This window comes from Sceloporus occidentalis, unplaced genomic scaffold, assembly GCF_023333645.1.
Source record: "Sceloporus occidentalis isolate IW3139 unplaced genomic scaffold, rSceOcc1.0.p SCAF_119, whole genome shotgun sequence".
NCBI classification, from domain to species: Eukaryota; Metazoa; Chordata; class Lepidosauria; order Squamata; family Phrynosomatidae; genus Sceloporus; species Sceloporus occidentalis.
In genome coordinates this window covers 2,572,501-2,590,650 of record NW_028317099.1, presented here as the reverse complement: position 1 = coordinate 2,590,650, position 18,150 = coordinate 2,572,501, and the positions used below count along the sequence as shown (strand labels likewise).

Below are 18,150 nucleotides of genomic sequence, written 5' to 3'. Positions count from 1 at the left end.
AGATTTGGAAAAAATGGCTTTGAAATAGCAAAACGCTACCTGTACTTATTGCCCCATAATGGGTAGAAAAAAGCAAAAAAACATAAAAACATTGGGTATTTCTAAACTCAGGACAAATAGTAGAATCTATTTAGCAGGTTTTTTCATTACCTTTTATAGATGAGTAAAAGATTTTTCAACTAAAAGTTAGAAACAGTCATTTTTTTTCTAAATTTTTCACCATATTTAATAATTTTTTTAATAGTAAATAATATGATACAATCAAAACAATGTCATCTAAAGAAAGCCCTTCTTGTCCTGAAAAAAACAATATCTAATGTGTGTGGGTTCAGTAAACGGGAAAGAAGAAAATTACAGCTAAACACAAGCAGCGCAGAAATGTTAAAACGGCCATTGTCACAAAGGGTACAAAAAGTAAAATCAGCCTTTGTCTCGAAGGGGTTAAAGAGTTCAATGAAAACAATCCCTCTCCACCAGGGGAGGGCTGGCAGCCTAAGGCCTGGGGGGCAAGTATAGTCAAGTAGCCCGTTGTGCCACTGAATCAGCCCACCATCCATGCCCATCTTTTCCTGATTTTCTAACGCATATTGATGTAATGTGATGGTATTGGGAGTAATCAGTACACTAAAAAAAAGTCATCATACATGGGATGTCTGAAACCACAATTTACTGCCACTAATCTTTTTTTTAATAAAATATGCAAATTGAAATAAAGTAAATAACAGAAAACCTTTACTTTTCCTCTCACTGATTTCTGGGCCTAGTAAGTTTTGTTATCTGAAGTGACTACAAATTCAGGAGGGCATTTTATCTCTGGATAAGTAAAAATTAAATTTGTTCAATTTATTCCTACAGAAAAAGTGCCAGGAAACAGATGACTACAAATCTGGGTATAAAATGGGCATTTTTCCCCCATCAGATACCTTTTTCCTCACTATCCCCTACCCTACTTTCTCCCCATCTCTTTTTTTGCAAACAAGCACAATAATATATTACTTGAAACACTGGTAAAATATTGTACATTTAATACATTAAATATAGGAAAAAAACAGCTAATCTTTGTACCAAACATTTTTTAAATATTGAAAGGTTGGACCCCAGGCTCCACAGCATGCAATCACTGCCTCCGCTCCCACACCAAAAAAATATTTGCCACACTGACTGCAGATTAGAGAGTCAGTGCAGTCTTCCCTCCTTCTGACCCTACAGTGATTTTGAGAGATCCTCTCCCCCACAATCATCCCCAGAGTCCCTTTGTCTCCTTCATTCACTAAGCCATGCCTCTTTTCTTTTCTCTCTGTAGTTCAGATAGAGATCAAATAAACAACACATGTAAACAGCATGTGCATGTATAGATCAACTGAATAAGGTATATAAAAACTGTATTTGCAGGTATACATAAATGTAAGGAAACAGAGCATAGCAGATATGCATCAACAGAATAACACACAAACTCAGTTTTGCAGGTATAAATCAAATGGAAATCACATGTAAACTCAGCATTAAAGGTATAGCTAAAACCCCCTAAATTACATGCATAGTTCACAGATTGCACACCCCAAAGGCCAGCTCTGGCATCCACACTGCCCACATAGATCCTGACCAGCACCCAGATCACACAAACAACCCAGCATGAGCCAACTTTGTCCCTGAACAGCCCATTGTGAGCCATCTTTGTCCCCAAACAGCCTGCCCTGACACCAGTACTCTGCAACATCGACACACCAAACACACACATCAGGACAGGCTCTGCCACACCGACACCCAAACACACACAGACCAGGAAAGGTTCTGCCACACTGACACCCAAACACACACACCAGGACAGGCTCTGACACCGACACCCAGACAGACACACACACCAGGATAGGCTCTGACACCGACACCCAGACACACACACCAGGATAGGCTCTGACACCGACACCCAAACACACACACCATGACAGGCTCTGCCACACCGACACCCAGACACACACACCAGGACAGACTCTGCCACACTGACACCCGCATCAGTACGAGTTAATCTACACAAAGTATAAAAAATGCTTTTCACACTGGTTTGGTTTTTGTGTGTTCCGCCCCTTGTGTATTGATGCCCCAGTCAGGACCCTCTTTGGTTTTAATGTATTCCCCCCACACCCTTGTGTATTGCCCCATGTGTATTTGTGCCCCCAGCCAGCCCCCTTTGTGCATTTATGCCCCAACACCCTTGTGTATTGATTTATGTGATGTCCCCAGCCAGCCCCCCTCCCTTGTGCATTGATGCCCCCTTTTGTACTGGTTAATGTACCTATGTGTATTGCCCCCAGCCACCCACCCCTTTGTTTATTGATTTATGTGATGCTCCAACCACCCTGTTGTGTACTTATACCCCCCCAGCCACCCCTTTTCGTATTTTATTGTTGTCCCAAGGCACCCCCTCTTTGAATATGGGTCCCCTTCCACCTATCCCCAACTATTATTTTTTTTAATACTTACTTTTCTGTTGCCTTTCTTCCCTGCAGACAGCTCTCCTCCGATGTGTTCTTCTTCCTGTCACGAGGAGCTGTTCCATGTGAGCCTGCCCCCTTGAGCGGCCGCTTAAAGATTTTAAAGTGTGTAAAACTCGCAGCTGCATCGGCTGCAATGGCATCTCGATGTGCCGGCCCACAGACTGGCCGGCCCATCTGTTGGGGTTGAGGAGAGGGACCCGGTATGCAGGACAGAAAAAGCCAAAGGGTCAGGACTGGAGACGGCAGCGAAGTCGTGGTACGAAAGCCAAGGTTCGGGACTGGAGACGGAAGCGAAGTCGTAGTACAAATAGCCAAGGGTCAAAACCAGGATAACGTAGAAAGCACAGCAACCGAATAGCTCTTACTGGCACAATAACTGAGCACTGAGTTCTGAAACTCAGTGCTGCTTTTTAAAACCACCACTAGGTGTCGACCCACCCCTGTGCGTGGCCTCGTTGACGCGCGTTCCCCGCCTTCTCCATTCAGAAGTGAATAAAGAAAGGTGGGGGCGCGCGCTCTTAGATTCAGCCACGTGAGCAGCCGACGGAGCAGGAACGGCGGGTACTCAGTTGAGTTGCTTCGTTGGGGTTCTCTTCGTGAACCCTGACACCATCGCGGGTGCTGCGGGCTTTTGCCCAACATTAAAGACGGCCTGTCGCGGCCGAATGGACCAATTCAGTGGCAGGCCGCACAGCCTTTTTATTTAGATTCAGGGCGGCCGCTGGGATACTACATGGCTCAATTTGCCCAATCCCGAAGGCTGGGAAAGACCCAAATTTTGTCATCAATTATCATCCTATATCACTGATTCATTTGGACATCAAGATCTACTCGAAAACTCACGCAGAGCAACTTAAATAACGAATTTCTAACTTAATCCACCCTGACAAGTTTTACTCCAGGCAGAACTGGAGAGGATAATACGCTCACAATATTCAATTTAATTAAAAGTATATAATTTGGCGGCCCAAACCGTTTTCATGGCACTAGATAATGGGGAAAGCTTTTGATTGGGTTAGTTTGAGATTCTAAAAGATCCTTGAAATATTTGGCCTTCGTGGCTTTCTCGAGGACAGCACAATAGTACGATATACAGTAGGAAAAGCTAAGGTCACTGGTCTGATGTGAATGAGTCTCTTGAGGTCATTCCACATTATCTCTAATGGGTTAAGGTCTTGGCTGTGAGTGGGCAACTCCAAAAAGCTGATTTTCTTTTATTTGAAGGCATTCTGTGGTAGATTTACTTCAATGTTTTTATGGTAAACAAACTCTAAAACACACATCCAATCCTGTTTCATTGATTGAACTCCAGATTTGCAAACTCCTGACTCTAAGCTCCTTTATGTACTGTACACATTCACTGGCCACTTTATTAGGTCCTCCATTTGCCTTCAGAACTGCCTTCATTCTTTGTGATATACCGTATTTGCTCGATTATAAGACAAGATTTTTTTTTTAGAGCAAATGCTGTGAAAAATACCCCTTGTCTTATAATCAGACCTCAAACAGAGGTCTGACTATGAGACTGAGATCCAGATCCCCCGCAGTGCTGCTGGGGACCTGGATCCTCCTGTCTGGTAACCCTCCCCAAACTTAACGGTGCTTCTGACTCCCGGTGTGTTTGCGTAAGCAACTTCTGCTGCAGCCGGAAGGAGGTGTGGTTAGCAGCGGGGGTTGTCTGCATCCATCGCGCAGACCTTCCCGACTGTCAGAGAGGAAAGTTCCCCGCACCGGGGCACAGTGGCATATAGAGGGTTAACAGGCATATCATGGGGCACAGTGGTATTTAGAGGGTTAAAAGGCATATCATGGGGCACAGTGGTATTTAGAGGGTTAAAAGGCATATCATGGGGCACAGTGGCATATAGGGGGTATAAGGCATTTCTGAGGCAAGCCTGGGGGCAGATGTGTATAACTGGGGGGCAGGTTGGAAAATAAAAGGAAATAAAATATTTTTCTCAATCATAGCTTTTATTTAAAAAGAAATAGTTTACATGAATTAACATTTACTAGTAAAACTTTTTTCCTATAGGGTCGTCTTATATTCAGGCCTTTTCTTTTTTCTTAAATTAATATTCAGATTTTGGGGAGGTCGTCTTATAATTAGGGTCGTCTTAAAATCGTGCAAATACGGTACTTTCTACAAGGTGCTGGAAACATTCTTCAGAGATTTTGGTCCATATGGATATGATGGCATCACACAGTTGCTGCAGATTTGTCGGCTGTACATCCATGATGCGAATCTCCCATTCCACTACATGGAGCTGTTGTGTTTAAACAATGCTCAATCGGTACTAAGAGGCCCAAAGTATGCCAAGAAAATGTCCCCCACACCATTACACCACCACCCCCACCAGCCTGAAGCATTGATACAAGGCAGGATGCATCCATGCTTTCATGTTGTTTACGCCAAAGTCCGACCCTGCTATTTGAATGTCGCAGCTGTAATCAAGACTCATCAGACCAGGCAACATTCTTCAGTCTTCAATTGTCCAATTTTGGTGAGCCTGTGCGAATTGTACCCTCAGTTTCCTTTTCCTAGCTGACAGGAGTGGCACCCGGTGTGGTCTTCTGCTGCTGTAGCCTATCTGCTTCAAGGTTCGACATGTTGTTCGTTTAGAGATGGTATTCTGCATACCTTGGTTGTAACAAGTGGTTATTTGAGTTACTGTTGCCTATCTGTCATCTGGAACCAGTCTGCCCATTCGCCTCTGACCTTTGACATCAACAAGGCATTTTCATCCACACAGTTGCTGCTCACTGGATATTTTCTCTTTTTTGGACCATTCTCTGTAAACCCTAGAGATGGTGGTGTGTGAAAATCCTAGTAGATTAGCAGTTTCTGAAATACTCAGACCAGCCCATCTGGCACCAACCATGCCACGTTCAAAGTCACTTAAATCCCTTTTCTTCCTCATTCTGATGCCCGGTATGAACTTCAGCAAATTGTCTTGACCATGTCTACATGCCTAAATGCATTGAGTTGCTACCATGTGATTGGATGATTAACTATTTGTGTTAACAAGCAATTGAACAAGTGTACCTAATACAGTGGCCAATGAGTGTATATTGTATTGTTATGGTGCTATTTCTACTTGCAGTCTATAGTGGCCACTCTACCTGGTTTGGTAAATCTGGCTACGATCTAATTGTGTCAGCTAGGCCTCATAATCTGTTCATTGTGGTTGTTTAAACCTTATACAGGCTTCATAAGAATCCCAGACTGGATCATGCAATCCTAGAATGGGAATCCAGTCTGTTGCAAAATTGGAGTTGAAGCATTGGCCCACCATGCTTTCAAACTGTTGCACCCCAGGAACTTGTACAGAATTTACTTACCATACTCCATAGGATCTACACGAAATAATCTCACAACATAATATAGTTAATTGTTTAAATTGAGCTTCTGTCTGCTATGTGTGAGCTTTTATAATACTGTCTGTTCTAGAGCTTGATTCTTTTATGATTGTATTCAATTAATTTATATTGAATGTTTTCTTCAGCTGCAGCCTTTTACTAACGGTTTCCTGTGTCATGTCTTTATTATTTTATTTATGATAACCTACTTTATAACTTATGATCCCATGTAAAAAAAATACTTTGAAATACATTTTGTAAACGACCTAACATTTGCATCTATATCTAGACTTAAGTAGGTTTAAAATAACTATTCTCTCATGTATTACTATTGGTGTTATTTGTACTTCTTATTTCTTTGAAAATTAATAAAAAACTATTGAAAAAAAAAATAATTATTCTAATCTGAGCTATCTCAAACACATCTAATAATCACTTATTTATTTATCAGGGCCCCCAGTGACTGTAGGTATGAGTATACACATCTCCAGCATTGACCAGATATCTGAAGTCAACATGGTGAGTAACCACAATTTTAGTTGCAGTTATAAATCATTTACAGGGAGTCAATATCCATTTAAAGAATGAAGATAATTGTGCTAAGTGATATATTATGGGGACATTAAATGGTTTAAGAAACAAAAAAACTATCTGGTTGGTGTTAATTACATAATATTCTGTAGAATGGCAGACACAAACACAAACATCCTAGGAACCGCTTATTTTTAATACAGTGCTGTAAAAGAATATTTTTCCAACTAAGAATATTCTTCCAACTAATTTTAATATAGTACAAAGACAACTTGAAGTAACTTGAATGACCTGGCAATAGGCGTTGAAAGTTATGTTTCTGTGTTTGCAGATGACACTAAACTAGGTAAAGCAATACAGTGCGAGCAGGATATTACAATGCTGCAGAGGGATCTAGATAGCCTGGGGGACTGTGCACACAAATGGCAGATGAAATTCAATGTAGATAAATGTAAAGTTATGCACTTCGGGGTACGGAACGCACGAGCAACCTACACCCTAAACGGTAGTGAATTAGGGGTAACGACAAATGAGAAGGATTTGGGAATTGTTATAGACAACAAACTAGGCAACAATGTGCAATGTCAGTCAGCAGTTGCTAAGGCCAGTAAGGTATTGTCATGTATAAAAAGGGGCATCAAATCGCGGGATAAAGATATAATTTTGCCTCTGTATAAATCAATGGTAAGGCCGCACCTTGAATATGCTGTGCAATTTTGGGCACCTATTCTAAAGAAGGATATCATAGCACTAGAAAGGGTGCAGAGGCGGGCTACAAAATTAATAAAAGGAATGGAGCACTATACTTATGAAGAAAGGTTAACAAATTTAAATCTGTTTAGTTTAGAAAAACGGTGCCTCAGAGGGGATATGATAGCATTATATAAATATATTCGGGGCCAATACAAACCATTGTGTGGAAATCTGTTCATAAACAGGGCTATGCATAGGACACGTGGTCACGCGTTTAGACTGGAAGAAAGGAGATTTAGTATAAGGCAGAGGAAAGGGTTTTTTACAGTAAGGACAATGAGGATGTGCAATTCTCTGCCTGCAGAGGTAGTTTTATTGGAGTCTGTACAGATGTTTAAACTGCAACTGGATGTATACTTGGAAAAACATAATATTCAGGGATATAATCTTTAATTATGGGGATGAATGTGCTCAGAGAGCAAGGCTTTTCTTTTTGTTTGTTTTATTTATGTTTGTTTACAGACCTTTTAATCCTAATTCAGCCTTATGTGGTATTTCAAACCTTAAGACTGTGTGGTTACATGATCCCAGCTCACTATATATATATATATATATATATATATATATATATATATACCGTATTTGCTTGATTATAAGACAAGTTTTTTTTCAGCGCAAATGCTCTGGAAAATACCCCTTGTCTTATAATCGGGGTCGTCTTATAATTGGACCTCAAAGAGGTCTGACTATGAGGCTAAGATCCATATCCCAAAGCTGCAGGAGACCAGGATCCTCCTGTCTTTCCCACCCCCCAACTTACCGGTGTGTAGCCGGGGCAGCGTGTAGACGTCTACGTGATTCGCGTAGACAACTTCCGCTGCAGCTGGAAGGAGCCTACTTGAATCGCGTAGACGTCTACATGCTGCCCGGACAACACACCGGGAGTCAGAAGCACCGGTACGTTTTTTGGGGGGGGTTGTTAAATGGGGGCATAAGGCATTTCTGTAGGCAGAGTGCTCTATGAAATTCCTTTTAACCCCCTTAATGCCACTCCAGAAATGAGACTCAAAACATTCTCCCTGGGGTTATCGAATACATTGCACTGCAGTATTTTGTGGGAAATGTACATGTTATCCACCACCATGCCCTGTTCCCTGTCACAATATATATATATATATATATATATATATATATATATATATATATATATACCGCATTTGCTCACTTATAAGATGACCCTGATTATAAGAAGACACCACAAAATTTTAATATTAATTCAGAAAAAAATAAAAATACACATATATATATATATATATATATATATATATATACACAAGGCTGCTTTATTCAGCGGGCAAAGTGAGCATTTGCCCAGGGCCCACTAACCTTCGGGGGGCCAACTGGCAGTCATACTTTTCAACTCTCCTGATTGCCTGAGCGTTCAGAAGCCTCTCCTGATAGGCTGAGTTCCTCCTTCGCACCAACTCAGAGTAAGCTGCAGCCAGCACCAGGTATGTTTGACTATGTGTGTGATTGTGTTTGTCAGTTTGTCACAGTGTTTGTTTGTGTGACGTCTGGTAATAGGAGTTAATTCTCTGAATCTACTCATGCCTGGTATTAGAGGGGTTAACATTCTATATCTACTCATGTCTGTAATGAGTGTATGTATATTTTTAAATCTGAAATCAACATGGTTTCCAGGGCTTCTTAATAATTAATATATAATAGTATATGTGAATCAGGGTGTATGTGATAATATATATAAAATGTATTTTATGTGTATGTGACGGTGTGCATCAATGGATATATATATATATATATATATAATATATAAACATCCAAAAATAGTTACCGGCACTCCAGGGACTTCTTTAAATAATCACTCCAGAAACTGCAGTTTCCTAATCAACGTTTCAGTCTGTTTATTAGACTTTCATCAGGACATGTCAGAAAAGCAGTGTAAATCATATTTATAGCAAGAAATATCATTAACAAGACCTACCACACCTGTAGTGCTCGAGGTATTCAGACCCAGCGTGTACCATTCCCTGATACGCATGTGCATAATATCAGCAGTGCTTCCGGGTCTCAGACACACTGTCTGAGATCCGGATCGTCATAGCAACGTTTACATTTAATCTGCATAATACGTGTCTCCTATGCCAGTAAGTAAACCTCTTGTTTGTGCCTGTATATTTGTGTATATAATGCTGTACTCCTGTATACAGGATCAGCAGTGATACATGTGTAAATAAATATACATAAAAGGACAGCGTTATAATGATTAGACAATGTTATAAAAAATAGTGGATATATGTATTGTAGAATAAATAAATAAATGTGTGGATGTGTGTATATATTATGGTTATATATGTGTAGATTAACAATATATTATCTTAGATCTGCAATCTGATCTCTAAAGTGTTGTAACAACTCGTACATTTTAACTGCAACTAATCTGCATACTATGTATCTCCTGTGCCGATCTGTGAATCCCTTAATTATACTTTTGTGTGTGTATATAAAGTGCTTTATTCATGCATACTAAATCTGCTATAATCTTAAAAGATAAAGAATATCAAAAGAGACAAAGCCAATCTATTATTAGACCCTCTTTCTAACCTCCAGGTCGTCATGGCAACGCATCCTTTAAACTGCAGTGAATCTGCATGATGCGTGTCTCCTGTGCCAATATGTGAACCTCTTATTTACACCTTTACATATATATATATATATATATATATATATATATATATATATATAGTGCTTCATATGTGTGTACAGAGTCACCTGAAATATGTATATTAGAGAATCAAAAATATCAAAGCAAAAAACTTAATATATATATCCAAAAATAAGAAATAGTGGATGTGTATAATATATAATCACATAATACAGATGTAAATGTGCTTGTGTAAATATGTTGTAGATACATGTATATATTACAATATATAATGTTTAACCCAAATGTATTAGAAACCCAAAATCATGTGCATAAAAATACATTCATGTAAATATAAATAAATAAATAATTAATATAATCATGTACCAAATAATAAATAAATGAATCAGTGCTACTATGTGTAAAATCATCTTATTACCTGATGTTGTATGTCTATTGATTAGAACACTAAATAATCATTACCCATTAAAAATAATGCACTACATAACACATTATTGAATTATTCGAAGCATATCAAAAAATACTTAACATATTTCTAAACCTCAGCATATATAGCAATTTCTTCAAATTAATCTCTCAAACTACTATACCTGAGAACTGAGTTAATCAACCCAATTTAATATTATAGGTATGAAGCAAATGATAATTTCTCGTTTAGCCCACCTGGCGCCATGGTTTTTAACTGGACTATCCAAAATGTCTCGCGTTGCAATAGAATTTTACCTCTATCTCCCCCACGTCGAGATTCAGGGATGTGATCTATTGCTATAAACCGTAATGATGACAGGGCATGTTGTTTCTCTAAAAAATGTTTAGCTACTGGTTTATCTGATGCTCCATCTCTGTATGCAACTCTGATGCTTGAGCGATGTGCCCTAATCCGTTCTCCTAACGTATTTTCTGTTTTACCGACATATGACAATCTACATGGACAATGTATTTTGTATATTACGTGTGTAGTTTTACATGTAATCCTATGTCTGATATTAAATATCTTACCTGTATGTGGATGGGAGAAAGTTTTACTCGGTATCATATGGCTGCATGTGACGCAACCTAAGCATCTTACACTACCATAATTGCTAAATTGTTTATTTTCCTTGCTATAGCTATCGACCGGATCGACTTGTACTAGTAGATCCCTTAAATTCTTATTACGTCTATAGCTGATCACTGGTCTATGTCTAAATGTAGTGTGGAGTGTGTTGTCTTTAGCTACCATATTCCAGTTTTTATGTATACTATTGGTGAGCTCATGGCTGTTAACATTATATGTAGTCATACAGTATAATTTAGAGTCCTCTGTTATCACCTTCTCTTTGGGGCCTAACTTAGCCTTTCTCAATGCTTCCTGTAGTAGATCCTGTGTATAGCCCCTTGCCAGAAATTTATGTTGCATACATTCCAATTGTTTCTCTGTATTAGTAACATCTGAATTATTTCGTAACACACGCAAAAACTGTGAATATGGTAATGACCTGATTAAATGTTTAGGGTGTGCACTTTTAGCGTGCAAGATCGTGTTACGATCAGTGGGTTTAGTGTATAATGTATAATTCAATTTATTATTTGCAACATAAATTTCCAGATCTAAAAATTGAATCCTTGATTTGTGTATCTGAGAAGTAACCTTAATCGGTATAGGTAATTCATTAATATATTGCACAAATGTTTTAGCTTCAGCTTCTGTACCTTTCCATATAATGAGAATATCGTCAATATACCGAAAGTATTTGACGATATTCTCTTTATATTTGTCTAACCAATAGTTTTTCCACCCCGAAAACATAGGCATTAGCATACATAGGAGCCATAGCTGCTCCCATGGACGTGCCTGATAATTGCATAAACCAATCAAATTCAAACCTAAAATAATTCAATTGCAAAGTTAATGTTAGTAATTCTAAAACAAATTCAAGCGGAGGTCCTTTATAATGTGGTGATTGTGACAGTAAATTTCTCATTGCTTCAACTCCTTCTTCATGAGGAATTATTGTATATAAGCTACTAATGTCCATAGATAGTAGAACCATATCTTGCAGATCTATATCCATTTTCTCCAAATGTTTAATCAAAGTATTAGTGTCCTTCAAAATCGTAGGTATAGCTTCTACTGATTCCTTAAACTGAAAATCCAACCATTTCGCCACGGGTTCTAAAATATGTGTGTGTGTGCACGTGTATATCTATTGTGGCAGGAAAGCCCAATTAAAACAAGAAACTACAAACACCAGCAGAATAAAAGCAAAGTGTGGTTTATTGCAGCTTTCTGTAAGGTCCACAGTGTTGCACTTCACAGTATAAATAAACAAAATAAAACAAAAACAAATCCTACTCCAGCTTGGAGACTACCTATACAAGATTCTTATCTCACTAACTAACCAGCCAGCTAATCCAGTCCAAGTAATCAAAGTAGTTACAGCACAACACAGTACAATTAACCTCCTCATGCTGGGTATATTGAGCGTTCCAACCTGCCACTGATATAGACCAACTCCGTTACCTTGCCACAATATATATGTGTGCGTGTGTGTATGTGTGTATATATATATATATATATATATATATATATATATGTGTGTATACATATATGTGTGTGTATATATATATATACATATATATCAAATAACAGATGGAATAAGTATCTTGTGATAATATCTTTTTTATTGGACTAACTAAATTTTGGAATGACAAGCTTTCTCAAGTCTAAAACATTTCTGAGCAAAACGACACATAGAATTCAATGTTGTGTTGCAAGGGGGGGGGGGGGGATTACTACCCAGATCTGATAAGGGAGGGTGAGATGTTGTAAAAGTATGTGTCCCTTCAGAGGGTCATAAATGTTCTGAGTAGGGAATTTAGAGGGGGGGGGGGTTTAGCACTGCTGAAGATAAATTCCTCAACAAGCTCAACCAAATCACCAACCTCCCTGCTAACACCATCCTAGTAACCATAGACAACCAAAAATACAACCCCCGAATCATCACAGAACTGGTAAAATTTATCCTCACACATAACTATTTTGCTTTCAACAATGAGATCTAACTACAAATTATGGGGACGAAGATGGCAGCCCAATATGCCAACCTTTTCATGGCTGACCTAGAACAGAGATTCCTTGAAACACAGGACACCAAACCACACAAATATTACAGATACATCGATGACTGAAACAATTCCATGACTCTTTTAACTCATTCCACCCGTCAATTAAACTAAAAATAGAGTACTCCACAAAATCCGTAAACTTTCTGGACACTACAGTAAGATGTACCAATGGTACAACCCACACCTCTCTTTACAGAAACCCACAGACAGATGCAGCTATCTCCACAAATCCAGCTTTCACCCTTCCCATACTAAGCGGGGCATCATCTACAGCAAAGCAACCAGTTACCATCGAATATGCTCTGACCGCAACCTGCATCTAAACGACCTCTCCAAATCTATGAAACAGGCTACCAATCAAAAACTATCAACAAACAAATCAACTCTGCTCTCAAAGTTTCACGCACACACCTGCTACAATATAGAGAAAAAAGAATCTCTACACGTGTACCACTTGTAGTCACCTGTAACCCAGCGCTTGAAGAAATCCGGAAAGTCATCAAAGACCTACAGCCAATGCTAGCAGAAGATGAGACACTAAAAAACATCTTCCCTGAAACCTTCATTTTGGCCTTCAGACAACCCCCAAACCTGCAACAAAAATTAATTAACCGGAAACTACCCACTGACAGAATGAATAAAGAAAAAGGGACCACACCGTGCAAAAGGCCCCGCTGCAAACTGTGCCAACACATATGCACATATGACAACATAGCCACCCACAACAGCAAGACCTACAGTATTAAAGGATCATACACCTTCACATCTAGCAATCTGTATATGATACAATGCACTAAATGTGACCTAGGATGCTACATTTGAGAAACCAGCCAGCAATTAAATGGCGGAATGAACATGCACAGACATTCCATTAAACACCACAAGGAAAATTCCTACTGCACCCCTGTGGGACACCATTTCACCCAAAATGACCATTCTATCAAGGACCTAAAAATCAAAGTACTGAAAGGGGACTTCAGTAACACCAAAGAAAGACAAACTTTTGAAGTCAGAATGATTCAACTATTCAACAGCAAGAATAGAGGACTCAATGTTGATTTGGGTTTCCTATCCCACTACACAGGTTTTACATGTAAATTTTTTTTACATGAAATTCTCCAATAAATACTGCTTGATTTATGACTTGTCAGCGCCTCATTCCTACTATGTCTCCAGTATTAATTCATTGATTCCTTCTGAGGCATTTTCTTTTAAATACTCATCGGTTGACATGGTCATTCAAAGTATTTTACTCGCAGGTAGGGGTGCTTGGCTGTCTAAAGCAGACATTTGCGATGGGTTCAAACTTCTCCCTATCTTACCCGCACTATGGTAGCACCCGATGATAGCTCTATCATTTCTTTAGATGTAGCAGCACAGGCAGATCTTGCTATGTGGGATGTATTTTTACGTAACTGGAACGGTGTGTCTTTGTTCATCCCTCAGCTGTCCCATGATTCGCCATGATTCCTTTCTGAAGCCTCACGTGGCTTTGCGGCTATCTTTGGTGATCACTGGATGACAGGCCCTTGGACTTCTGAGATTCTTCAGATACATGCTTTCTCTGACACTTCGGCTCTGTTCGAAGTATACCCTATAGTCGCCGCTGCTTTTGTATGGGGTCATTTATGGTCAGGTAGGACAGTCATTTTTCATGCAATCAGGCCACGGCTCTTATCCTCCATAAAGGTCGGTCTACGTCGTTGTCGGTCATGTCTTTTTTGCGTAGGCTCGCGTGGTTATCTCTGCATCATCATTTTCATTTCCTGGGCGCACACATACCAGGAGTGTTAAACTCGGCAACCGATGCCCTCTCCCGAGCTAATTTCCGTGTGTTCTTTTTACAGAATCCAGCAGCAGACCCCTTACCCACGGCTGCACCGCACTTCTCCCAGCTCATCATGGATTGAAAGTGCATATGGACGACGCCCTTGCCCTTATCGACAGCTCCCTGTCCCATAATACTAGAAGGCTTATACTACGGCCTGGAATACCTTTGCTAGATTCCAGGATTTATATCCCCGCCAGGGCTCTAGTGACACGCGGTATATACTAGCTTTCATATCTTATTGTCACACGGACCTTAACCTGTCCTATAGTACCATTAGACTGTATCTGGCGGTGATAATGCACTTTAGGTCTATAGCCGACCCCGACATTTCTTCGTTGTTTGCTTCTAGGCCAATCAAAGCGGTGCTCGCTGGGTTGCAGAAACTACACCGCCCATCGCGCATGAGGTTTCCTATTTCTGGTACCCTGGTTCAAGGTATGGCTTCCTTGCTCAGCAGTTCTCCGTTTGGGGTACTGCAGAGCTTGGTGCTCAGGGCGGCCATATTTTTGGCCTTTTATGGTTTCCTGCGGCCCAGCTAGTTTTGTTACTTGGGCAGTCGGTCCCTTGTTCTGCGGAAACGATTTAACCAGGCAGCCACAGGGTTACCACTTGCATTTGCGACGTTGCAAGACACGTCAGACAGGACCGGGCGTGTTCATTAAGATTTTTGCTACACAGAATCAATGGTGTCCAGTGGCAATTCTGGACCAACTGTTATCTGCTTTAGTGGACAAACCACCAGATAGTCCTCTGCTTCCTTTCCCGATGAGACCCCTTACCACCATACAGTTTATTACACATGTACGTATCCTATTGCCTAATTTAGGCTGCGACCCTAAGAGGAACTCTGGGTGTAATGCTAGGTACATCGCAGATCCGCAGGTGGAAATGGGTATAGCTTTTTCTAAAGTTGTTGACAGATCACCTTGTTGCAGTTTTGGAATATTTGCAATGCTTACCTATTCGCCTCTTTTTGGCGTACCGTCCATCAAGATCATGGCACACCTCAGATCTTATAGGTAGGCTTTTCGTCAGTCTCACTATTCTCATTCATCACACTATGTCCCAGACTCCGTACACAAGTTAGAGGCTATGGCAATGGCCATATTTGTGGACGGAGTCTGGAGTACTACTTAACCCCCTACCGCTCACCCTCAGGTGCTATGCGTTAAGTCAGGGTCACGCTTTTCCCCCACCCACCCTCTCCTTATATTAATTATCATTACTTGGGTATGCCCTCTTTTTGGTGTACCGTCCATCGAGATCATGGCACACCTCGGATCTTGTAGGTAGGCGTTTCGTCAGTCTCACTATTCTCGTTCATCACACTATGTCCCAGACGCCGTACACAAATTACATATATATATATGTTTGTGTGTGTGTATATATATATATATGTGTGTGCGCGTGTGTATATATGTATGTGTGTGTGTGTATATGTATGTGTGTGTATATATATATATATACCGTATAGGCCACACCCTAAAAGTTAGGTGCTTTTTTAAAAGAAAATGTTTTATTCTAAGTGTAATAGATATGCCGCCACTCTGCCCCCAAGATGTGCCTCTCCCCTAGACTTACCAGTGCAGACTTCCGGGTGTCTTGCTGGGCCGGCGGGGGACATCTACGCAATACGCGTATACAACTTCTGCCGTGGAAAGTGCCGGCAAGGAAGATTGTTAAAGCACATCAAGCAGATGTGCCGGCAGTGCAGGTTGTTTACACGCGTCGCCACAGCCGGTGCCGGCACTCCCCCATTGGAAAGTGCTGACAGGGGAGGCTGTCTCAGCGTATCGGAGAGTAGGATGCAGGTCCCCTGCAGTGCTGCAGGGGATCTGTATCCTAACCCTGCTGCCTGCCTGATGCCCGGAACTGCATGTCCCGGGCGTCGGGCATTACGAATTGCGTATTCCTGTGGTAAACCCCGAATATAGGCTGCACCCCCACTTTAAAGACTTAAACTGGGGGGAAAAGTGCGGCCTACATTTGGGCAAATACGGTATATATCAGGGGCGTCCAACATGCGACCTGTGGGCCAAATGCGGCCCACCGGACCTTGACTTGCGGCCCGTGTGAGATCCACAGGCATTGCAACCGGGATCGCAGAATTGCAAAGTCCCTGTTGCTTTCCTGTGGATTGCTTGCACTGCAGTCTCTTTTGTACCGCACAGAGGAAGCGGAACCCAGCGGAGTCACGTGAATTTGTCATATCACATGACTCCGCTCCCTTCCTGCTACCGCTGTTCGGCACAAGAGAAGTTGCACGCGAGCTACACAGGGAGAAGCAGCAGCCCCTGCGTAAATCTTCGAGTTAGAGATCTGCAGTGCAGGTAAGAGGGTGGGGGTAGGGGTGGGGTTGTATGCGTGATTGAGGGAATGAATCTGTGAATGAATGAGTGTATGTGTAAGTGGGGGGCATGGCACAGTGAGTCTGTAAGTCACCACATACACAAAGGGGCAGCTAGCCAGGTTTCAGCATGTATTGGCGGACTTGGAATGATAGGAGTGTGATTGCTAACAGCAATCACACTCCTATCATTCCCAGGTTCCAGCATTTACTGGTTGCCTTGGCATGATAGGAGTGTGGTTGCTGTTAGCAATTATATATATATATATATATATATATTAATATTGTTATTGTATTTTATTCTCCAATTTTGGTGTGATAACAGTAATCCCACTCCTATCAGGCCAAGGCAACCAGTACATGCTGGAATTTGTGTGTGCTGTTAACAATTATATAAGTAATATTGTTATTTAATTTATTTGTACAATTTTGGTGTGTTACTTTTATTAAAAGCGTGGGTTTTTTAAAAAATTTATTTTATTTTTAAAGATAGGGGCGTCATTTTCTGTTTCGGTTTCAAACCAGAATTTTCATTTTGGTGCATCCCTAGAATAAATAGAACTATTTAATTTTTACGTATCCAGAGCTAAAACGCCCTCCTGAATTTGTAGTCGTGTCAGAGGACAAAACATTCTAGGCCCAGAAATCAGTCAGAGGCATTGTAAAGGATTTTGTGTCATTACTTTATTTCGATCTATTTAAGGCCGTTTTTTCTCTCGGTGAAAAATGAGTGCGGTCCCCGAACATATACATTTCTGATTAAGTGGCCCGCTGCAGGAAAAATGTGGACACCCCTGGTGTGTGTGTATATATATATGTATGTATGTATATATATATATATATATATAAATATATTGTGAAGGACTTCAGGCACACCGCTGTGGACATTATACAGCCCAACCACCCGTTTGCCTGGAACCCAGTTTTTATGTTATACCCCTTTTTCCTATTGCCCCGACCCAGAAGCTGCCCTCTGCCCGCCCACACTGCCAGGCCCAGTACCAGGACATAGAGGTTTTACTTTTGGAACTGCTGGGCAGCTAGAATAGCCTCCTGCCCCACTATGTGAACCAGACAGGATTATTTCCACAGGGTGCCCAGCCACGGC

The 18,150-nt window shown here is 40.7% G+C and overlaps 1 protein-coding gene across 1 annotated transcript in view; it reads left to right on the top strand.

The window, feature by feature from the left end:
• The window catches only part of LOC149282332 (gamma-aminobutyric acid receptor subunit beta-4-like), a 168,492-nt gene that overhangs the window by 43,997 nt on the left and 106,345 nt on the right, over positions 1–18,150 (top strand). Inside the window, exon 2 of the mRNA XM_089498346.1 lies at positions 6,301–6,368. Coding sequence (XP_089354472.1) covers positions 6,321–6,368 — 48 coding nt within the window. The 5' untranslated portion in view covers positions 6,301–6,320. The remainder of the gene's footprint in view (positions 1–6,300; positions 6,369–18,150) is intronic.